General features: G+C 34.2%; 2 protein-coding genes across 3 annotated transcripts; one reads left to right on the top strand and one right to left on the bottom strand.

The window, feature by feature from the left end:
- Window positions 1–11,767: 11,767 nt before the first annotated feature.
- LOC133879481 (non-specific lipid-transfer protein 1-like) lies at window positions 11,768–12,311 on the bottom strand. Its single transcript, XM_062318055.1, has 2 exons — window positions 11,938–12,311; window positions 11,768–11,838 (listed from the first exon to the last, which is right to left on the bottom strand). The coding sequence occupies exons 1-2, from the start codon at window positions 12,300–12,302 to the stop codon at window positions 11,829–11,831; spliced, it is 375 nt and encodes a 124-aa protein (XP_062174039.1). The 5' UTR covers window positions 12,303–12,311; the 3' UTR covers window positions 11,768–11,828.
- A 2,508-nt stretch (window positions 12,312–14,819) lies between these two features.
- Window positions 14,820–20,527, top strand: LOC133880235 (uncharacterized). Of its 2 annotated transcripts, none has more exons than XM_062319147.1 (4): window positions 14,820–15,101; window positions 18,148–18,268; window positions 18,561–18,851; window positions 19,826–20,527. In XM_062319147.1, exons 2-4 carry the CDS (start codon window positions 18,161–18,163, stop codon window positions 20,411–20,413), a joined length of 987 nt encoding a protein of 328 aa, XP_062175131.1. In that variant the 5' UTR covers window positions 14,820–15,101; window positions 18,148–18,160; the 3' UTR covers window positions 20,414–20,527. The 2 variants fall into 2 exon arrangements, with proteins under 2 accessions (XP_062175131.1, XP_062175129.1); XM_062319145.1 differs by having other exon boundaries at window positions 14,822–15,101; window positions 18,094–18,268.
- Window positions 20,528–24,301: the final 3,774 nt, after the last annotated feature.

The raw sequence follows: 24,301 nt of genomic DNA, 5'->3' as shown, positions 1-24,301 counted from the left end.
TCCGGGTCGGAAATCCGGGTCGGGTCAGCATATGTATTTTCCGGGTCAAAATTCGGCTTTTCGGGTTTAAGAACCGGGTTAGGGTTTGACCCATAAAGAATTCCGGGCCGGGTCGGATAAGGGATCGGGTAGGGTTTAAAACCCATGAGTCCAACCCGATATCAAGTGGGTTGACCCATTCGGGTCAGCCCAATCCAGGAACTGACCCATTCGGGTCAGCCCAATCCAAGTGCTGACCCATTAGGTCAGCCCAAGAGGCCCAATTTTCAGTTTTAAAATTTTTTTTTAAAAAAAAAAAAAAAAAAAAAAAAAAAAAAAGGGAAAAAGGAGGGAGCTTTTAAATGGGCTGACCCAATTCAATTTTATTAAAATAAAATTGGAGGACCCATTTAAGTGGGTTGACCCGTTTTGGGCCAGCCCTATATAGAGACCCAATCCGATTAGGTGGGTTGACCCAAATGGATCAGCCCAGTACAGCAACCCATTTCAGTAGCCCATCAAGAATTAAAAAAAAAATAAAATAAAATAAAATTGGTAGGCTCATGTGGGGTTTAGAACTTGGGTTCACCAAGTGTAAAGGGCCTTGGCCACCTACTAAACCATTGGGCCATATTTTTTATTATGTCCTCATATTGCAGTTTTATTCCACTTATTATTTACAGTGTTGTATTTTAAGATTATTGTTTCTTTAATACATATATTGAGGAATATATTTTTAATTGTTGAATTTATATTGTTATATATAAATTGTTTGATGCCTAGACCTAAGAATAATCAACAATACCATAAATACTGGTGTGTTTACAGTAATATCTAAGAATGCAATGTCGGGGAAAGTTCTGGCAAGGAAAGTCTTGGGATTTAAGTGTGTCCGGTGTGACCCCCCTCACTTTCCTGGGAGCTCATCTGCTTGCACCTTGGAAAATGCTGTTTACCCCATTTAGGTATTGGTTTGTTATATTCCTGGGGCTATTGAGAGGGCATCTATAAAGTTGTTAGATGTTAATGAAGTCGCAATTATTATTATGATTTTGGGAGAGCCAAAGCATCCCAATTTTTGAATAATAATTGCATCAAGATTACACACACGTAATTATCATAATAATTATGGGAGAGCCAAAGCATCCCATTTTTGTATGATAATTACATCAGGATTACACGCATGAACCTCATAAAGATTTATTAGATGTTCATGAATTACAGCGTGATTATTATGATTTTGGGAGAGCCAAAGCATCCTAATTTTGTAATAATTGCATAAGGATCATACACATGAACTTCATATAGAAAAATTAACATCGTCTTGTAGTTAATTCATAAATTTAATTACTTATCCCCAAAGGGAAGTTTTTATTTTTATGGCTTAATTAGAATGAGATAACAAATTTAGTATTAAAAGTAAAATTTCTTTCGGTTGCCCAAAGGTACGAAGAATTTTATTTATTAATATTTAAATTTGCTTTAGTCTTGTTAATAAAGAGTAAATTTCATGCGTGATGCAACCTTTGCCCACAGGTAGGTTGAAATTTTACTATTTAAATTGGCATTGGCCAATTTGAAATAAAGTTACTTCATAGCATTAAAGAATTTTTATTTTTTATTTTCTTGGTTATTGCAGCTGTTCATATTTATCTACTTTGGTGGTTTTATATTCCAATACATTATGGTAATATTTTTCTGACTGGAAAAAGATTAATATACTTTTTCATTTGAGTGTTCTAATTCCATTATGGGAATGAAGGATATTGTAGTTTAGCTTAAGTCCCTAAAGATTGAGATTTTTAAGTCATTATTGGTCTATTTCAATTTTTTGATTTCTCTCTTCTAAGTGTAGAATTTTATCTTGTAACACACGTAAGGATAAATGGTTAGTAAATAAACTTCTAACCATGTGTGTTCAAGGATATGAGAGAATTTATAAAGTGTTCACATGATTATTTATGTTAAAGGAAGGACCAATAAATGCAATCATGGCCAACACTTAAAGCATGAGAATAAGGTGCCAATAAAGTATTATGACAATTAAGATACTTATTTCTCATGCAATAAGGAAAATTAAGGGCATATAAAGAAAGATTGCATGAAGTAAAAGAAATGACTTAAAATAAAGATAATCTCATATATCCAGTATGTCATGAATCTCTTGTAGTGACTCATTCAAATATGTTGTGGATTGATTATGGTTTAACAATCCACATTGTCAACACAAATGCAAATCTTTTTAAAATGGATAACACGTGTTTACAATTTGAGTTTGTTGGGATCTATAGGTTAATTTTAAAATTCAGTTATAATTTTGACCTCAAAAATGATTTATATTCCATAATCTTTTTGAAATCTATTTTCTAGTTTGGCTTATTAAAAATTTCAATTTTTATTTTAAACTTGAAATTTTTCTTATTTTTGGTGGAATATTTAAAGTCTATTTAAAATTGACCTACATCCCAATTTTTTAAAACAAAATTATTTGTTTATTTCTGCATACTGATGTTGACGTAAAGTAGAGTCTTTGAGAATTTAAAATGCTCTGGTTACGGCTTTGGAGATTGAAATATATCTCCATACAGTAAATAAAAGTCGGTAATTTACTGACTTTGGTTCTTGTGTGGGCTGCATAAGGGAAAGCATACCAACAAGACCACTAGAGGTGCCAAAGAGAGCATTTTGAGATTTTTGAGATCATGTACATTGAAAGGTGTTGACCTTTTCATACTCACTGCCTAAATGGTCAGAGATATTTTTTATCTCTTTTAGTGATGACCATATAAAGTTCATGTATCTCTATTTTCTAAATATTAAAGCTGGGGTATTGAATGCTTCAATATCTATAAGGAAGAAGAAGAGAAACAATATGAAGATCATAAGATCTAATATAGGCATAGAGTATTAAGGTAGGTACACACAAATGAGAAATGATTAGTAATACTAATCTGCTATTACCTTTATAGAGTAAAGCTTTGAAGATCGTTATGTATATGTTAAACAGGATTCCATCTAAGGTTGTCCTTAAGACACCTTTTAAAGTATGAAATAGATGGAAGCTTAGTTTAAATTATTTACACATATGGGGTTGCCTTGCTAAAGAGAGGATTTATAATCCTCGCCTTAGAAAATTAGATTCAAGGACAACCAGCGGATCTTTTATAAGCTATCTAGTAAACCTTAAAGGGTTTTAATGTTTTATTATCCTTCATATAATCCTAGGGTTGTTGATTATAAAATTTCTAAAGGATGCAGAACCTAGTGGGAGTGCTCATTCACATAAATTGGAATTTGAGGAAGCACTAGAGTTGGCCAAATCTCCTCCTAATAGAGGATGATTGATTGTATTCAGGGAAAATCAGATTGATTATCCTGAGCCACAATCAGTTATGGAACAACCAACTCATACAGAACAGGTTCAAAAGTCTATTCTCCCATTGCAAAAATGCAGAGGAAGTAGAATTAAGAAAATCCTATAGAATAAGGATATCAATAAGTCTTAGTGATCATGTTGTATATCTCCCAGAGTCTGATGTTGACATTGGACATAAAGATGATCCAAGTTTGTTTTCACGTGCTATGAGTGGAGAAAACTCCACATTGAGATTCAGTGCCATGAAGTAAGAGTTAAATCCATTGCTCAACAGTCTAGCTAGACTCGTAGCCAATGGTTTTACTCATAAGGAAGGCATTGATTATAGTGAAACACTCTCTCCAGTATCTAAGGATGGTTCATCAAGATCGTAGCATTAGTAGCTCATTTTTGATCTAGAGCTACATCAAGTGGATGCGAAAACGACTTTTCTGAATGGGGATCTTAAAGACGAGGTTTACATGAAACAATCAAAAGGTTTTATAAATAACAGTCAGAAAGCTTGCAAATTAAAGAATTCTATTTATGGGCTGTGATAGATCTCTCAATGGTAAGATACTTTTTTACAAGGTTATTGTTTATAGAAAAAAAAAAAAAAAAAAAAAAAAACCTTGTTGATTAGTATATATACCTTAAGGTCAGTGGGAGTACAGTAATCTTTCTAGTCCAATATGTAGATATTATTTTTGCAAGTGGTGATTTAGGTTTGCTACATAAAGTTCACAAAACTTTGAAATGAAGGATTTGGGTGAAACCTCTTATGTCTTTTGACATAGAGATTCACAGAGACATAAAGAATATTAACATTGTCTCGAAAGCCCTACATTGAAAAAGTTTTGGGAAAATTTAGAATGAAGGATTATGTACCTTCAGTAGCAATTAAGAGGGACCAATTCAATAAAGATTAATGTCCCAAAGGTATTGGAATAAGGGCAGATGAAAAGTTTTAAAAGTTTGCATTATACATAACCATATGACTGACAATAAGTATATTGAGTCAATAAAGTGCTGCAAATAAAGTCTTGCGGTATATGCAAGGAACCAAGAAGTACAACTTAACCTAAGGATACACTTTCCACTTGAAAGTGGTTAGTTGTTCAGATTTGAGTTTTGCTGATTGTGTAGATAGTAGAAAGTCTACTTTAGGGTATATATCTTTTTATTGAAGGATATATCCTAGAGATGCAGTATGCAGACTATAGTTGCTACGTCTACCAAGAAAGCTAAAAGTCTAGCGTGCTATGAATTTAGTACACAGGCATGATGGTTGAGACATTTGTTGAAAGTCTCAATCTTGTCGAATTTACAGTTAGACCATAAAGATATTCTGCGGTAATTCTACTATAATCTTCTTTTATAAGAATAAAGAGTAGAAGCAGAAGTAAATCGACATCAAGTATCTCAGTACGAGAGATAACATTAAGAGACATAAAGGGTCTATTGAGCATATAAGTACTGAATTAATGATTGCGGATCCCATGACTTAAAGTTTACCGGTAAAGAAAGAATAAAGTCTTGCGGAATATATGAGACTCATTAATTCATTTTCGCTTGGTTTGTCTCTTTTTGGTCTATAGACATAAAGTTATTATAATAAAGATTTTTGTGCACATTTGTTATTTTATCCATGAGGATAAATAAAGTTGGACCCGAATGACTTATAGGAAGTTCATTTATAAAGCTTGATTATCCATGAGGTACTCATGTAAGGAGTGTTTTACATCGTGATACATGGAAGGGACGACCTAATTTTATAATGGTTTTACCGCCATGATTCGTGTGAAACATTTCTTATCTGAGTGGGAGGATTCCATAAGTGATTGGCCAAACTAAGGAACCTAATACCATAAAGTCATGTGTCATAAAGGCCAAGTGGGAGAATGTTAGATATTGTCTCCATATATGGCCTATATGCCACATATACAGTGTTTATTATATTTATTATAAATATAATATACGGTATTACGGTTAGGTAATTTAATTAATTTAGATTACCGTAATGGAATCGTTTAATTGATTTAAAATCAATTAATAATATTGTTTCCTTGATGGGAGGAACAATACGGTACTTACCATATTTGAGGGTCCCTGACCTAGCCTATAAATAAACAGCCTGTGTACACCATCAGTACGGCAATGCAGTCATAGGCATAGGTTAGAAGATCCCCCAAATAACATTTTATTGTTCTTCAGATGGATCGTGGAGACGCTTGAGCAAACATGGCTAGAGGTAAGCCTGAATCCTATTTATTTGTTTTCCGCTGCGCATGTTAGATTAAATAATATGTTGATTATTTCTAACACTTACATGTTAATTGATATATCAATTTGGCATATATTTATGAAGTTTGATAGATACATTTTTTGTGATACATATATTATGTTATAATTTATATTTTGAATTGTAATTACCATACTTTTATATATTATAATAAAAATATAATATATAAAAAGAACAAAAAATATTATTTATTATTATATTTTATTATTTTAATTCCGCCCTTACTAAGACGTACAGGTTCTGCCTCTCCGCCACTGATTAAACATAAGATAATTTAACACCTCAATTTAGTTGATACCTACAAAACTTATAATGCCATAGTCCTTGTCTCTTTCCTCAGTCAATATAACAAAATAGGAAATAAATAAGTTGAATCTTTGGTGTTAATTGTGTGACTAGTAGATGAAGAACTCAGAAGAGCTGTTTTATTGACTGTGTAAGAGGGTTGGTTGATCAGTGTCGACTTGGGTGACAAAATAATAATAATAATAAAGAATAAAGAAAATAATAGTTTAAGGAAACGCAAGTACGCAACGATTTTCAGATGGCATAAAGACCACAAAAATTAAATAAATAAATAATAAAAGAAAAAAAAAAGCACAATAAATTAATTGCAAATATCTTTATTTATTGTTATACGTGCGATTATTAAAAATTGGATAATAAACGTGATGAAAGTAATATGAAAGAGTTCTGTCCTCGCGTCTTTTGCATGCAAAACCCAATTTAATACAAGTTGCAATTAATATTTCTGGTTCTCTCAAGCCAATCAAAATCGAATCTATTTTTAAACAGATATTATAGTTTTTATTATAATTTATTTTGACTACCGATATTATAATTTTTTTTTTACTATAATCTCTTCCGTATTGATATGATTATAGTTTACTCGATATTGATACGTCAACAATAATTAAATTGAGTAATGCTACTCTTCATAGTTCACACCCATTATCTTACACCAACTGATATGGCACATTAACCACTTAAAACACGTCATGTCAACAATAATGAAATTAATGTGATAAATTTATGTAAAGAGTAACATTATTCAATTAAATTTAAATGTATATTTAGTATAACTAACGTGGTAAGTATAATGAAGACTTACAAACTGTCACGTCAAACATAATCATACTTAATTGTTTAATGAATGTCCCGTAGAGTACTACGACGTCAGTTTATAAAAAACTTCATAATAAAAATTATAATACCACTTACATCACTCTTATAGATAAAACTTGCTAACTTTTAAAACTCAACGGAGCAATTTTAGAATTAAATTTAGAGTCTCTTTGGTCATGTGATATTGTAAGCTAAAAGTGCGCTTTTAAACAAAATCTCAAAAAGTATTTTATTTTAAAGTGAATTTTTTAAAAATGACAGTTTGAAAACATAAAAAAAATTTATATTTTCAAATTGCAAATAAGGAAATTCGTTTTTAAAAACGCATGATTTTAAAAGTTAAACTACAATTTTAAAAGTCAAACTATAATTTATCAAACATTTAACTTTTTTTTTTTTTTATAAAAAAAATAACACGTACATTTTAAAAATTACTATCTTTTAAATGACATATTTTAAATCTGCAAAATCAAACGAACGCGTAAAAGTGCAACATTTTAACCTCTAGACCCTTGTAAGGGAACTTTTTTTACTTTTATAAACCTATTGCAAATTTAGAAAGGCAAAGTTCTTTTTTAAAAAAATGCTACACTCTTCACCGTTCACACTCATTTATCATAATGGCTAATATGACGTGTTTTAAGTGGTTTTATATATATATATATATATGAAAAATCATTTAAAATAGAATTAACCAGTACTATAAAATAAACATAATAAATAAATATGAAGAGTAATTGTAATGGAGTCCCTTTGATAAGGATTGACTGTAAAACTCAACTTTTACAGCTTCCAATGAGGCATTGACACATCTTCTAAACAAACAATAAACATTAAACATGAAAACACCAGATTTTATACCAAAAAAACAAAACCAATGACAAAAGAGTACTTTTTGAGTTTATTCTGTACAAAGACCCCACCGAATCTTACATCTCTATCTCTGCGCCTTCGGCTGATTTTGGTGGCAACGTTCAACGGAAGAGGAGGCAGCTGTAGGTGGCTAGTTTCAAAGGCTGGTGGGGCAACACTTAAACCGGGTGAGTTTATTTGTTTTACTGGATTAATCGTTTTCATGACTATTGTATTTTGTAGATTTTAATGACTTGTCAACTAATAATTAGTTATTATAAAATAAAACAAAAAACTTACGACCCATTCTTATAAAAAGTATTCTCAATCGTAAAGATTTTCTTTTTTTTCTTTCTTTCTTCTTGGAACAAGCAGTACTACTGCCGTACTCAATGATAGCAAAGTCAAAGTCAAAGTAAAAAAAAACAATGGACGGATTTTTCTTTATTCTTTATTCTTTCCACACTATTAATTTCATTGTGGGAACAAAAATGAGAACAGAATATTGAGCTCGTTTGACAAATTGGTTTTGGTTTTTGTTTTTGAGAACTATTTTTGAGAACAAAATCAGAAAACCGTTTTTTGTTGTTTTTTCATTAAAAAAGCGTTTGGCAAATTGTTTTCAGAAACAGTTCTTGAAAATAGAAAACAATGATTAAGGCGTTTGGACAACTATTTTCAAAACAGTTTTCACTTTTGAAGAAAAAATAAAAATAAAATATATTTAGAAATTTTACATATTTTTTGTCTTCAATGTTTTATTTTTTCACCTTCTCAGCCTTTTCAAGTTTAAGAGATCAACACCATTCTCAACATCATAGCATCAATTTCTTAAAAAAAAAACATTAGTAGCATCAAGTTATTGGGAGATGTCCTTCCCTTCTTTCCACTAAGATTTAAGGAACATGAGAGAGTGACAAGAGAGATAAACGAGAGAGGAGGGAGAGTGGAGAGTGCTCCAGCTGGAACACACCCCCACTGCTACCACTTCATCAACTGCCACATGCCCTTAGAACAGGACAACCTCAACCTTCTCAGCATAGACCTTCAAAGAATCAAAATCATATAAAAAACAGTGAGCGAAAACGTGAATTCCGCATAAACTCTAACGAGCTCATCCCAAACAACAAACGCCGAGTAATTGTTTCTACAGAGATCGACCAATTCGTTCCAATAGCACGTCCGAGAGCTCGAAGGAAAGGTCGCCGAGGGCATCGAACCGTCGGAGGACGACGAGGCGAGAGATCCGATCAACCAGTTCGGGTTGGATCAGCTGCTATTCGTCCTGGCGTTTCCAGTGGAGGGGACGAGACACATGGAGTAATTTGTCTGAGTGGAGATGACAGAGCAGGAAAGGAGTGGAGGTCGAAAAGTACCTGAGCATCAGAGGCAACGACGGTGGAATGGTTTCGCAGAGAGAGTTGCTGTTGTTGTTGAATCCGTACCATCGTAGCTTCAAAATTCTCGGACAACCGTTTGCATTTTGGGGGGCTTTTCAGATTTTAGGAATGTGTGAACAAGTGAAACAGTACTGGTCTCTGAGCTCAAGGTTGGGCTTTCAGAGATAGGCAACTGGGCGTGGGAGTGAAGGAGAACTAGAGAAGAATGATGAAAAATACCTTTGAAGTTTCGAACCCACGATCTGAGATTGTATTATTTACTGTGCACTTAAGTTGGTTGTTGTGTTCCCCGTGTTTTCTTAAGAAAACAGAAAACCGTTTTTGAAAACATCTTAAAGATGTTTCCATATTTTGTGTTTTTCCTGGTTTTTGTTTTCACTTGTTTTTGTTTTCAAAACATTTACCCAAACGGCCTAATCGCAATTGAAACGTGTTTCGCTGTTTTGAAAACAGAAAACCTGTTTCCGAAACAGCAACCAAACAGGCTCATTCATGCCTTTTCCGTGGTCTGTTTCATATTACTTTTGACTAAAGTTTTTCAGTTAGGTCACGTTTAGTACGTAACAAGCGAAACCCCATTTCTGATAAACCATTTAAAAAAACCCAAAAAAGAAATAAATTTACCAGGGAAAAAAGAATAAGGATCACTTTTCTTTGACATAATGTCTTTTTTTCTTTTTTCTGTTTTTTTTTTTTATTTTTTTTTTATTTTTTAACAATTGGGGTATCCGGGGCTTAGCTAGGGCTAGATCTCCCTCCACACGGATCGGATAAAATTTCGACTTTCATCCGCATACATGACTTCAAGAAATTGTTTACACTCTAAGAAGAGGTCGAACTTTATAATTGATACTTCATGAAGCACCGTTAACAAAAATATATACTAATTAATTACGTATGTGTGTATATATAAATACAAAATTTAATAATTAGCTACATAATTTTGATGACAGGTAAAAATAAAATTTACCTATAAGAGTATAAAATTTATAAAATAAATAAGCTAATTAATAAAATTCAGATCGATATATCGCACATGCACGATATAGCTACATAAGAGTAGATTGTGCCCTTCTATATATGCAGCTTAAGAATTTAAGGGTAAGTGCTTTCTGTGCGATCGAAGATGTCAGAGTTATATATGTTGAATATATGGAAGGTGAACCATGTCAAAAGAAAAGCGAATGGAATAGCTCATAGGCTAGTCAATAAAGCGCTTTTTCTTATGGACGAATAAGTTTATATGGAGGAAGCCTCTCATTGTATTTTTGATCATGTAACTGTTGAACACAGCAATCTTTAATTTCTAACACCAATAAAAAGATTGTTTGACTGAATATATATAAAGAGAAAATTCAAGGGTGCCTTCTAGAAAAGAGTAAAAATGAATTTAATACCCATCAATCATATATACACACACATATATATATATATATATAGCTGGTTCACTGCACGCTAATCTCTCCATTGCTTGATAATCACCGCAACTAACTGGCCAACCACACAGGCGGGTTGACCAGTCTTCCCCACTAACCCCCCATAACATATCCTTGCAAAAAATGTGCATTTCCTTTAACTACAACATTAATCCAAATTGTCCCTTTTATTATAGTGTTTACTTGATCATATTGAATTAATTTTTCAACAGTAAAACGACGACAATTAGTGTTGTTTTATTAAAAAACGACACTAATTAACTAGAACATTAAACTGTCGTTTTTTGTAGTGAGGGTGATCGAGGAGCATAAGGATATGTTTCCGTGATTAATTTGAGCCTGCAATTTTGACAATGGATTGCATAGGCCTTAATTTGGAGCATCTTTTGGTCTGCCACATGATCATATATATGACTTTTTTGTTTGTATACCAGTGTGAAAACTTGCCTGGAACGTGATTCAATTTGCTCATTTTTAATTGATTATATATAATATGGCAAGAAAGTTTGTAGCAAGAGAAAATGTACGTCATGGGTGAGGACTGAAATTAATTCCATGCATCGAATCCCTGGCCTCCTTCTCAAAATAATATCCACCTTCCTCCACTCTTGAGGTCTTCCTCCGAACATATTTAATCCCTTAAGGCTTAATAAGGCCATGTTTGTTTTCCGTTCACATGCAAGATTAATACATTACTAAACAACCCAAAATCTAAAGCAGTACTTCTTATAAATCTGTAGGAATAAATATGTTTGATAAAACAGGTGTTTAACTTTTTGTAAGGCTAAGAGCTAACTTATTATATATTTAAAAAATTAGGGTGGCCATTAAGCGGATCGAGGAGGCCAGGGGTGGCTGCGCCCTTCTCTCTCTCTTTCTTATTATTTATTTTTAGTTTTTTTGAAGTAGGGTCTTATAACATCTGTTTTGGATTTTTAAAATAAGCATGTGCACTCTATAGAAAATATTTTCTCAAATGTGAACGCATAAAAAAAAAAAAAAAAACCTCTCAAAAGTATTTTTACTTTTATAATCAGTACATTAGAACACATTTTCAAACTAAAAATAATAACCAATCCTAATTTTTTTTAATTCAGTTCATCATTAATTAATTACCGAAAAAAAAATATGGCAGAGTATATATATAGTTGTCATATTTGCTGGTGACAGAAGATTTTCAAAGAGAGTAGTCATCAAACACTCGCGGCAATTTATTCAATGCTGTAAAGCTTTTTTAAAGCACGATGTATTACCAAAGACCACATTATTTCAACAAAACATTGTATAACTAGGTAGGATTAAGAAGACTGCCGGCCGGCAAAGACAAACATTAACGGCACCTTCGATTCTTTTTATTTCTTGCCTTGATTGCTCCGATCTCAGTTAAGGCTGAAATAAAGAAACAAATTGAATCATATAAGGTTAGAAAAAGAAAATCCTTTGCATGCATGCATTAATTAACTGATCAGAGAATAATTAACGACGTACGTGTCACAGTTGGTGGTCCGGGAGACTGGAATATCCATCTGAACCTTGCACTTGGTAGGGAGAGCAGCAGCCATGTCATCCTTCAAATTGGACAAGTGATTGGCGGCAGCCTTAACGCATTCACACGCATCCCTCTTGTCCTGGGCGGTCGGAGTGCTTGCCTTGATGTTCTTCACGCCTTCACAGCATTTACTCGAAGGCTCACCTCCCTGAGTGAGAAAGGGAATGCAGGGGGCCAAACACGCCCCCACTTGCTCACATGTCAACGATGTCATCGCCTCGCCTGGCCTTGCCATGAACGACAGCTGAACCATGGCTAACACCACCAACATTGATATAATTATAACAACGTTAACCCCCTTCATTCTTCTCTTAGTTTCCTGCCTACTTAATTTGAACAAGTATTTTCTGTGAATATATTAGCATCTGAACGATGCATATATATATATATATAGTAGTTTGGTGACGAACTAGTTTGGAATATGTGGGTCATGTCATAACAGCAGCAGTTACAGAATTTTGTCTACTTCTTTGCTTTCAAATGTCACTCGATCGGTTGATTTGGTTACCTTAACAAGATTAAGGATAAGCTTTTGTTCAATGGAGCTAGAGACATCTTTATGTTTATGATCAGGTGGTGTAACCAGAACCCAACCTTATCTCTTACATGTCTACGGCAGTTTTGTTGCTTTTCAGTACTGGTATTAGATCGACTACGTAATTTTAGAAGTTCCTCTTGTATTATTTTTGTATCTTTTTAAAAATGAGGTGGCTTTTAAAATTATCAATAAGCTTGTGATCGATCACTATTGAATTTTAATCAAATTGTGATTTTAAAAGCCACATTATTTTTAGAAGGACACACGAGGAACTTTGAAAATTACTCTATTAGATCTTATACATATATACAATGTGATCAAGACCCACCATAGAATAATCTCATGGAAAACTTCAGAGTTATACTAATATATTTAGGTTACAACGTACAACCAGATAATTTGTGGCCATGGATCCAAATTTTCAAGAGAGGCAAGCAATTAGATGCTTAAAGCTCTGTCTATCTGCTACAAAATGTCTCTATTATGGAGGATTAATTAGTTGAATGGGTTGTTAGTGCATGTAGTCATATATTGAGCACATACATTAAGGGAGTGTTTGAGATTGCGATTTTGTAGGCAAAATGTGCAATTTTAAATTAAATTGCAGAAAATGAATCGTTTGGAAATTGCGTTTTAAAAAAATTGCGATTTGAAAAAATAGAAAACTGTATTTTCAAATCGCAAGCAATCTAGTACTTTTTTTTTTGCACATTTTAAAATCGCTATTTTTAAATTGCACTTTTTGAAATCGAAGCCCAAATAGACCCTAAGTAGAAACAAGAAGGCGTGCTTGACAAAAGATCCAAACATATAGGATTAATTGTTTGGATTTATAGAAACTAATAATAATCTCAAGAGATAAAAGAAACAGAGAAAGACATATAGATTAAGTTGGTTCGGCATATAGCTTACATTTACATGTTAAAACCTTATAGGTTACATTTTTCCTTGATATTTTTTTATTGAATATTTTTCCTTGATATTTGATTTGGGTACAAAGCTCTATTTATAAAGCTTTACATGTGATTTGAATAATTTCAAATACAAACATATCACTTAAATTAGGCTCAACAAATCCCTTAGTTTAGGGAATACAAATCATAGTCATCATAATATGATTTCTATCCTTATCATTTCCCCGCAAGATGAACGGTCCATTAGTGATCATTGATCTTGAACCTCAAAGGGCTAAAAAATGGCTACTGTGTCCCAAATGAGAAATCGACCACTATTATGAGTGAAACTTCGACTTCGGCAACTCTAACCGGCATTGGTTACAATGAATGGGATTTATACATCAACAACTTTTTGGCTGGCATCGACTTATGACCATAATCATTGTGCTATTATGGCTGGAATTGGGCCAAGAAAAAAGAAAAAAGAAAAAAAGGAAAAAAGGAAAAAAGACTTGGCCTTTCCGTGAAAACTGAAAGTTGGAATATTATCATGAGGATGGAGCTTGAAGTAATGTCATCGTGTCTTCCTTGGAGTTATATGTGATCTCAGGCTACCACGGCCACCCTAGTTTGTGAAAATTTTCCTACAAATAAGTTTATAGAAAATTTTTGTCATACAAATTAGTCTGTAAAAGCTAGTGACATCTAACGTGTTCTTTTAGCTATTAAAAAAATATATGAGAAGCACATGCAGTTAAAAAAACACGTGATTCTCACATGCAAGGGACACATGTCACTATTAAAAGTAGGTTTGTGAAAAATTTCCTACAAACGTTTATAGAAAATTTCTGCTCCTAAATTTATATGCAAGATTAAGTAATGCGACAATTACTATACGCAAGCTTAAATAAATTAAAATTTAACTTTTTACACAATTTACTATTATCAACCATAGGTCATTATCTCATAGACTAATCGAGATTTTGATTACCCAAAAATAATTATAATAAATAAATGTAGTGATTTATGACTTTGAGATGGTAGTAAAAAAAACTGAACAAAACCTAAATGTCATGAACTTACCATATCCAAAATAACGTCGTTTAAATGAATTTAATTATTATATATAAAGAATGTGCAGATACGGTTATTAACCGTATCCGCATACCCTAAAATCGCTATCGACATCCGCATATATGGATAGCGGTTAAATACGAATAGCGAATGCGAACGATTATTATTCACTTTTATTTTCACCCTTAGCCATGAGATTCTATAATAGTGGTACTGGAAAGCATGAAGGTAGATGGAAGTATCTATTTGATAAAAATTAAAACCTTAAAGAGTAAATCAACAAGATTAATTAAACTTTAAAGAGTGATTTTGATAAACAGTCAATACATCTAGACCTCTAAATTCTAAAAATGAGTTTTATCAAAGAAAATGGGTTGGGTTGAGTACTTGGTAGAGGCTGAGCGAAAGGGTTTCTTCACCAAAAGCCCAGCAGTTACATGATGGACAGCCTCTACTAAAAGCATCCAAAAATCCAAATCCAATCCAACTCAAGGGGATCTTTTTCGCTCACGAAGCTGGTAGAATCTTTGCTGCGGCACTTCGTGTATCTGGTGCGCGCACCGATTCCTTTCCTTCGAATCAGCTTGCTGCTTATGTAATCTCTCTCTCTCTCTCTTCTACATCATCATTGTTCACATATTGCACATGAGTTGTTTGTGAAAATGCGCAGCCAGATGAGGAGGTTTGTGTTGGGTTTGTACTCTGTGATCATGCCCCATGAATTTTAAATTAATGTGTGTTAAGCTAGTTGGGTTGGTGAGGACTGGTCTAGGACCCCTTTTTGCTTTGCTACTTCCTGCGTTCATAGCTCTTTTAGATACCCATCAACGATGTTAAGATATCAATGGTTTTGATACATTTTATAAGACCACCCCCCTTCATACCCTTTTTGGGTTAGATAACAAAAAGAACAAAAAAAGGAATGGATGGGTGGTAAGTGTCTTCGTTTTATTTGCTTAGGGTTGGTTTGAATTCTGCTAGTGCTACATTTTCATGTTATGGTAGAGCGGTACTTAGATATATGGGTTCAGCGGTATTAGTCTTCTCAAGTTACCTTCCTGAGGTCGTGGATTGAGAGTGGCATCACCTCTTTTACCTTTTTTGAGGGTGAAAAAAGAAAAAGACAATTGCCTCTTAGCCTGGTAATACTGAGTAGGTAATGTAAAACCTCAACTGGAGTTCGGAGGTTAGCTATTCCAAACTCCTTGAGTGTTAATTACAGCAAAAGAAAGGAAAAAAAAAATTATTAAAAAAAACTAAGGGGTAATTACCTTTTCCCCCATGAACTACCAAAAAATGCACGACCAAAATAGAGCATTCAACTATCAAAGACAACCCTTTTCCCCCCTTCCGTCAGTCAAAGGGGTTAAAACAAACGGTCAACGGGTCACGTAATCGTCACACGCCATTTTACCCTCATTTTCTTCCTCTTTTCCCCCCATAAACTACCACCATCTTCCTCTTTTCTCCCATGAACTACCACCATCTTCCAACATGCCCCCATGTAAAACGGCACATGACCCGTTAACTGTTTTTTTTAACCCCTCTAACTGACGGAAGGGGGGAAAATTGTTGTCTTTGGTAGTTGAATGCTCTATTTTGGTCGAGTTGGTAGTTCATGGGAGCATCGCGCATTTTTTGGTAGTTCATGGGGGAAAAGGTAATTACCCCAAAAACTAAAAGAGAAGCCAATGAAATCCTCAAATTGTGGGTTTAAAGCCAGTGGGTGCGGGTGTGATTTAGTGATAAGTAAAAATCACACCCCCAAGTTACCACCCCTTTGTCACTTAGACCATCAAACTTTAAAACGTGACACTTGACCCTCTCTGACTACCACCCGTTAGTTACACCCTCCATTAGCAGGACGGAAAATGCTACACGTGCGCCACACGTGAATTTTTTTTACTTGAACTTCCCAAAATTCTCTTAAAAAAAACATAAGGGGTGGCCGAACCACCCCCTCATGGCTGAAGTGTGGTTTGGCCACCCCTTCAAGTTTTTTTTAGCGGCATTTTGAGAAGTTAAAGTAAAGAAAAAAAAAAAACAAGAAAAAAAAGTCATGTGGCTTACGTGAGGAGTATTTCCTCCATATTAACGCCAAATGCCAACGGAGGGTGTGATTTGTAATTGAGTGGTAATTGAAGGTGGAAAGTGCCACATTTTAAAGTTTGGTGGTTTAAGTGCCAAAGGGGTGGTAGTTTAGGGGTGGAAAGTGTTTTTTCCCAAAAAAATTAAAAAAAATAATAATTGAAAGATAGACTGTATTAACTAATGTGTATGTATAGGTTGCTCGAAATGAGGATTTAGATAGAAACAATCCTGTTGGTAGGAAAGAGTATTATTATTTGTATGCTGGATAGTGTCCTGCAAGACCAAAATTCTAATTTTAGTGTGATGGTTGAATATAAAATGGCATGACATGAATACAAAAAAATTGGTGTCTCTCTTTCTGTTTTCCTCTTCTTTTGTGCAATGAGAAAACAAAAATTTTAAAAAAGAAAGATGGATTGCCATCAACAGGATTCTTTATGCTAAAGGTATGGGCTTCTGTTACTCCTTTGATGGCTCACATTCTTAGCACCTTTGTAGAGAAAAGCCCTTGATTGAAGTAGAAATTTGTCAGCTGAAAATTCATCCATAATGTTCTAGTGTTTAAAAATGTCCAAATTATGAAAATTAAACCCAAAGCCCATTAAAGTGAATAAAAAAAAAAAAAACTGACATGAAAAAAAACTATTCAACTTTGGACAATTTCCTGATCAAATATATGGGGCTCCAATTGAGCTACATTCAATTGTGTATAACTATCTAATTAGACCGCATAGAGATATAGTGCTGAGCCGTCCCTACTATATAAGGTGACAATCCCAGCCAACTTTAAAATAAAAAAAAAATAGAAAAAAAGAAAAAAAAGAAGTAAATGATTCACGTGGGATGAGGCAACCATTTTTTTGTGACTTCAGTTGGAGATTGAGGAGCATTTTTGTTGTCAAGTTTTGCTGAAATTTCAGTATGTTTTCTCCGTTGAGCAGAGCTTCATGTTGGCTGTTGTAGATTGTTGAAATCCTTCTCTGTTTGTTTGGTTGCTAACACACCCTTAGTGAGATACTTTCTAGATGTTGTTAAGACCATTCAGGGTGGACGGATGGTTGTGGTTGTTGCAAGCCAAGAATGGTGTGTTCTTGATGCTTTGGTAGCCTCTGGAAATTGTTCTAGAGATGATTGGTATAAACTCATTATTTTGAATAGTGGAGAGTTTGATTGGACTAAGGCTCATGGTTTTTCTCTGCACATTGGAGGTTTTCCATGTAAAATATTTGGTGTCTTGCTTTATGCGTTTCTTGATATTTATTATTATTGTTATTTTTTCAGGTTGTGATTTTGGTGCTTGGAATTATTATTGCCTATTTAGTTTGTACAAAGAGGGGTCGGAAAATGTTGTTGTGTTAATAATTAGTGTTCGCCCCAACATATAGTTCTCTGTTTGTTCTATCCATAAAGTCCTTTCCATTGTTAATTTGTCATTCCTTTGATGCTTCCTGCATATAGGCCAGGAATTCCTGAAATTAATTTTCTATGCTTTGCAGGAGACTCTTTAACAATTCTTGTTTATAAAGTTTCGTCCTTCTCGATATTCCCAGTGTTCATAAATTCATGGATCGATGGTGTGGAGTTTTAAAGGTTCCATTGTGCTCTGACAGCAGCAAATACTATAGAGTTGCAGCATCTCTGTGCCTTTCACGCACTTCCAGAACCTTAGCCGTAAGTTCTGTTCACTCAACCCCTGTAAAGCACTAGTGCTCATTGTTTGCTGTTCATCACTAGGAAAAAATTTATGGAAGCCTTTTATATCTCTCTTCAATTAAATTCACGTGATATATTTAGTTTTATATCCAAGGCTCCATGGGAAGTGACTATTAAATTGCTGCAAAGTCCTCTCTTTCTCATGTTTCTGAACATATCAATCTTTCCTCAGAAAGACCATCTTATCTGAATCACTCTTTTACAATTTTCTTTTACCATTATTCTTATTTGCACGTTGCATTGGAGGCAGGTGCCTTCTGCAAACGCAATCTTTTTCAATGGCGATCGTGTTGAAGGGACTGGGAATCCAGTGATTGAGAGGCTGTCGGATCTACAGAAAATATCTGAAATTCTGGTTAAAAAATTTGGAGGTTCTATCAATGCATGGGTCATTGAGGCTTCTGTTTTTAATGGGCCTTTTGCTGTCTATGAAGATTTTATTCCATCTGTGAATCAATGGGGAGAACCAAAATCATATAGCCCACTTGGATTCCCAGCTTCTAGGTCGACTGTCACACTCTTGTCAAATTGCCTTAATGAGGTATGTTTGGTAGCTAATTTGTTGTTTCATAGCTTTTCTTTTTTTTTCTTTTTTTCTTTTTTTTCTATCTTGTTTTGAAAGATCACGTTGTTTCATATTATTTATGGAAAGTGGCAAGCATAACACTATCAAGTTTTTGGCAATAATTACGTTCGGGAACCATTTCTGTATGCATACACGCAATCTTGAAGTTCGGAAGAGAAATGATGAATTTGGCCAATATCATTTCAAACATATTATTTATATCTTGAAAGTCATGTGTCACCTGCTTTGTAGATTGTGACTGGCTGATATTAAATAAGGATTTTACCTTCTTAAAAATATAATGTAGTTTAGTAGAAAAAGTACGTACACATTAGGTTGACACGAAAGAAATAATTTAGGCCTTTAAAACTATTTCCAGGTACTTTCTCCTATGCACCAAATGAAGCATAATTGATAAATGAATGAATACTGCGTTGGAGTCTCTTTCTACAGCTCAAGAATGTATATTGGGTATGTGTAGAAAGAAGAAAATGTTAATCTGTTTTAACAATTAGATTTTTTGTGATTCTTGTGTCATATACCTTTAGAAAAGGACATAATAACATAAAAATTTTCTGTGAAGAAGCCAGCCGGTATACTTTTAAAAGGATAGAACGTATGTGATTTTTATGGTAGATAATTAGAGAATGGCAAAATAATGTAAGAGGTTTCTTTGCTGAAAGTATTTTCTAGTTATTAATCAAATTCATAAATATTGCGTTCTTATTCACTATGGTGTTAACTGTTAAGCATTCACAAGAATTGTGAATGATTTCTTTAATTATTCCACTGAACTTGAGAAAGGGCAGGATATCCTTGTTCACTATTACTCTGGAGAATCTTCCAAGTCTGTTCTTACCCTTTTTCAATAATTGTTAAACATTTTTAAAACTCCTAATCATTCCTAACAACTAATGGTTTCCATCATCTTTATTTTTTTTCCAAGGCAGGTAAAGAATGCAATTTCAAGTAGACAGGAAGAACAGCCAGCCACTGCATTTGCATCGCGTCTCTCTCAACCCAAAACATTCATCCTTGGATTTAGCAAGGGCGGTACTGTAATTAATCAGCTAGTTACTGAGCTTAGCTTCTCAGATGTCAGACTTACTGGAAATACACCCTGCACTGAAGAACAGTCGAGAAGTGGTCAGCATTCCAATTTTTCAGAAGAGAGTAAAATCATACCTAATACAGAAGAAAACCTTTTAAACACCATCACTGAGATCCATTACTTGGATGTTGGTTTAAATTCTTCTGGTGCATATCTAACTGACCATGAAGTGATTGAGAGAATCTCCTACCGCCTCATACAAAGAGCTCAAGGAATTCGATTTGTTCTTCATGGAACTCCCAGGCAATGGTGTGACAGTAGGCGAGTCTGGATTCGCAATGAAAAGGACCAATTAGTTCATATGCTTGAATCCGAAGCTCAAAGGAGTGGAGGGAAATTAGAGGTCTGTGAGAAATTTTATTTTTCTGATAGGCCTCCTGGTATGCAGATGCATTTTGAAATCATTGAAAAGTTTGATGTCAGTTAAGTGCTATGAGTCTGATGACAATGGCAATTAATGCTAAGGTGACACGATGATGGTTCTAAGTGTAAAGCATTCTGATGGAAGTATATAAAAGCAAAAATGTAGAATTTGTCTGCCTAGTAGCCTGTTCTTTTATTGATTGGATAACAATACTGATACTGTAGATATTGGTGAGTTCCCGACTTTCAAAATCTCCAGCATGCATAATACTGTAGATATTGGTGAGTTCCCAGTTTGGCCGCAGAATCCATGCCGATGGAAAACTCCAGAATGAAAAAAACCCCCATTTTATTATATTTCCATTCACATATCCTCTCCTCTGTTCCACTCTTGCTCTTTAATTTCCATCTCTCTCTCTCTCTCACTCTCACTCTCACTCTCTCCCTGTGGGATTTGTTGGGGAGATATGGCAGCCAAACTGGGTTCCTTCAGGTACAATTTTGCGAAGAAGTGGGAGAGGCCGCTCTCATCCGAGGGTTACTTGGTGCTCGCAGCCTCGCAGAGTTCAACCTGTAAAATAAAGACTTTTAATTTACGGTGTAGGTGAACAATGTGTAACAAAATATCATTAGTGCAGAATCTAAATGAGACATATTTTGTTCACGAAGTGGAAATTCAATTAAGAGAAAAATTATTTTGGAACAGACAAATTCATAAATTTTACTATTCAAAAGACAAAGCTAGTAACAAGATTGTAGCACTCATATACCCTTATGCAGCGATTGTATTTTGCACTCTGACACGTAACTCAACGTGAACGTCTCCCGATCAAGTCTCCTACTTGAATGGCTTTTTAATAGATTTTTCGACATTGATGGGCGTTTGGATGTATGACTGGGCCGTTCGGATAGAAACATAAGATCCGACTTTTTCTGAGTTGAAAGCTGCACAGAATCTTCTTGGAACACTGAAATAGCATTTTTGAAGCTTGAGACATTGAAAATTGTTATAATAAGGCTTTTTTCGTATTAGAAACATAAACTCTAAATACTATAAAGATTTTGAAATATATGGCATTCCAGTTAAAATAGCAACATTACATAATAGTAATTTTGTCAATAGAATCAAACCAACAAAACCAACACAGCCCTACAGGATCAGACCCAACCCCATAGGACGAGACGAAGAAGAAGAAGCTGCCAACAGGTGTTGGTGTTGCTCATTTCGGTCGGTGTCGTGTCGGATAGAGTTTCGAGGTCTTGGAAGACCGTGCAATATGTGGGCCATGTGGCTTATGAGGCCTGGCAGATGGGCTAAGTTGGTTGATCCCTTGAAAATGGGCCTGGCCTTGATGCTCATTTCGTTTCTGATTTTCTTGAAAGAGCCGGTAAAGGAGCTCAGCCACTACTCTGTTTGGGCTACTCTCACCGTTGTCGTTGTCTTTGAGTTCAGTATGGGTATGGCCGTTCTTGTAAGAATTTTATTTATTTATTTATTTTTTGGTGGGTATTTTTATTCTTATATATAGGCACATAGTTATGTTGTTTATCTTGGTTATGCATAAAGGTTTGCTAATAGAAACTACGTATGCTTGTATGGATGTGTATGTTTAATAAGATGCATTACATTAGTACCCACAATGAACTGGATTGAAGAATTAAAATGTGTGACGGGGATGGAAAAGCATCGGGTTTGTCATTGTGTTAATAAAGTGAAGTCAAAAAGTATCACAAGAAATTCTTGTATATTGAATTGGACTGCTACACAATGTACCAAGTTGGCCAATCCCTTTTTGTTAATAGAATAGTTTTTTATTTTTTTGTTCTCTCTTTTTTAATATCATGGGCGATCATGTCTTTCAATATTCAGAATCAAGCCATCTTTTAATGGATTTCCATTTTGTAATGTTGGCCTGCATATTAAAGTGACTAGTCGTAGGTTTTCAATGTCTGTTTGAGTCAATTTATTTTTCTTTTGGGGTAATTATTTTTTTCCCAATGAACTACAAAAAAATGCGCAATGCCCCCATGAACTACCAACTCGACCAAAATAAAGCATTCAACTACCAAAGACAACCATTTTCCCCCATTCCGTCAGTTAGAGGGGTTAAAAGAAACAGTCAATGGGTCATGTGCCGTTTTACATAGGGGCATGTTGGAAGATGGTGGTAGTTCATGGGGGGAAAAGAGGAAGAAAATGAGGGTAAAACGGCGTGTGACGGTCACGTGACCCGTTGACTGACGGAAGGAGGGAAAAAAGGTTGTCTTTGATAGTTGAATGCTCTATTTTGGTCGAGTTGGTAGTTCATAGAGGTATCGCGCATTTTTTAATAGTTCATGAGGGGAAAAGGTAATTACCCCTTTTCTTTTCGAAAAGTTCTCTTTGGAAGGAGCAACATCTTTGGAAGGTGCATTTACTTGATATTTCTGGTTTTCTGATTCAAGTAGTAAAATTTCTTGATTCAGTAAAATTTTGGTATTGGAATTCTTGGTTTTTTATCTTCATTCTTGCTTGACTCATTTCCATGGGCTTATATTTCAGCTTGTGTTAATTGTTACCTTAATTGTGTTGAATATGAAAGGGTCTCTTCAAAAATTCTTGCCTATCAAGCTTCTGATGACCAACTGTACAGTGGCTGTAGAATCTACAAGTCAGGAGGTTGCTCTGGTATTGTTTTTTGCAATTATGCTGCATCTACATGGATGTATACTTCCAGAAATACAGGTAAATTTTCATCTCTATCTTCATTGTTACATGGTTTCCAGTAGAAGAAAGACTACTGAATCATCTTTTTTCCTATTAAGATGCTGGGGTGGGTTTGACAACATTGATATTTTGGGCTAGGAGGAAATAGTTGAAGATCATGAGACAGGTGTCCTCTTACTCTATATGCCATTATTCAGGATCTATGCCTTGTAATATTTCTCTCAAATTGAAATCTGCATTAGTCAGTTCTGAAATACAATGGAGCAGCAGCGCTTTACTTGGAAAATTAATATGGTTTCTTGTTTCCAATGATATCCGAGAGAAATTCTGATCTAGCTTATAAATACAGAGCATGTGTATTCCATCTATAGCCTATGAAATTCATATTATGACCCCACGCCAAAGTGAATACACTTCGACGTCGTAATATAATTTGATTATTTCTAAAATTGCTTCATGGCGTCGTAAAGTTCAACCTAAATTAGTTGAAACGAAATGTGGGCTGCCTAGTCTCCCCTCCTAACCCAAACATGGGAGGAGCTTTAGTAGCTTTATTAGCTGTATCTACTATTCGTAACCCTAAAATTGATGGTGTCATCTGCTATTTCAATGGGCGGCTTGAGCCTTAGGCGACTTAAGCGGTTGCCTAAGGCCCCCAATTAATAATTGTACAATAAATTTTTTTTTTTTTTTTTTTTTAAAAAATAAGGCTAAAAAAAACATTGTAAGGCTCTAATATGGTAAAAAGTTAATAAAATACTCTTTAACTAAGGCCATCACTTAATAATTGTACAATAAATGTTATTTCCAAAACAAATTTTAAGACTTTAATATGGCAAAAATTTAATAAATAGTTTATAATTTAAGCTCTCAATCATGCAAAAGTAATTATAAATTGAAAGTCTAAAAGCACATCCATAAATTCTTGGAAAGCCCCACTTTTTTATTCTTTTTAAAAGCTCAATTTTTACATTCATGAAATTAGTCTAACATGCATAATTTTTTCTTCAATGTTTATTTGAATTGAATGTTTAGAAAAATATGAAAAGTCTTCGAAGTGCATAAATTCTCATTGTTTGCGTTGTGCATAATAGATAGAATTACACACTCGGTGAGTCTTGTTACCAATAATTTTTTCCACATTATATTCTATTACAAATCAATCGTTATATAACTTATTTCTATTTTTCTCTTTATTTTGCTTTAAATTTTATTATTTTATGTCTTTTAATCAAGTGATAAAAA

This window comes from Alnus glutinosa, chromosome 10 (assembly GCF_958979055.1).
Source record: "Alnus glutinosa chromosome 10, dhAlnGlut1.1, whole genome shotgun sequence".
In the NCBI taxonomy this organism is placed as follows: Eukaryota; Viridiplantae; Streptophyta; class Magnoliopsida; order Fagales; family Betulaceae; genus Alnus; species Alnus glutinosa.
Note: the sequence above shows the minus strand (reverse complement) of the source record. Positions and strands in the feature narration are given on the sequence as shown.

Bases quoted from the DNA above. Each gene is read 5' to 3' on its own strand.
- LOC133879481 (XM_062318055.1), bottom strand. From the start codon at position 12,302: ATGAAGGGGGTTAACGTTGTTATAATTATATCAATGTTGGTGGTGTTA.
- LOC133880235 (XM_062319147.1), top strand. From the start codon at position 18,161: ATGGATCGATGGTGTGGAGTTTTAAAGGTTCCATTGTGCTCTGACAGC. The intron at 18,269-18,560 runs GTAAGTTCTGTT...CATTGGAGGCAG, and splicing joins GCACTTCCAGAACCTTAGCC to GTGCCTTCTGCAAACGCAAT. The intron at 18,852-19,825 runs GTATGTTTGGTA...TTTCCAAGGCAG, and splicing joins TGTCAAATTGCCTTAATGAG to GTAAAGAATGCAATTTCAAG.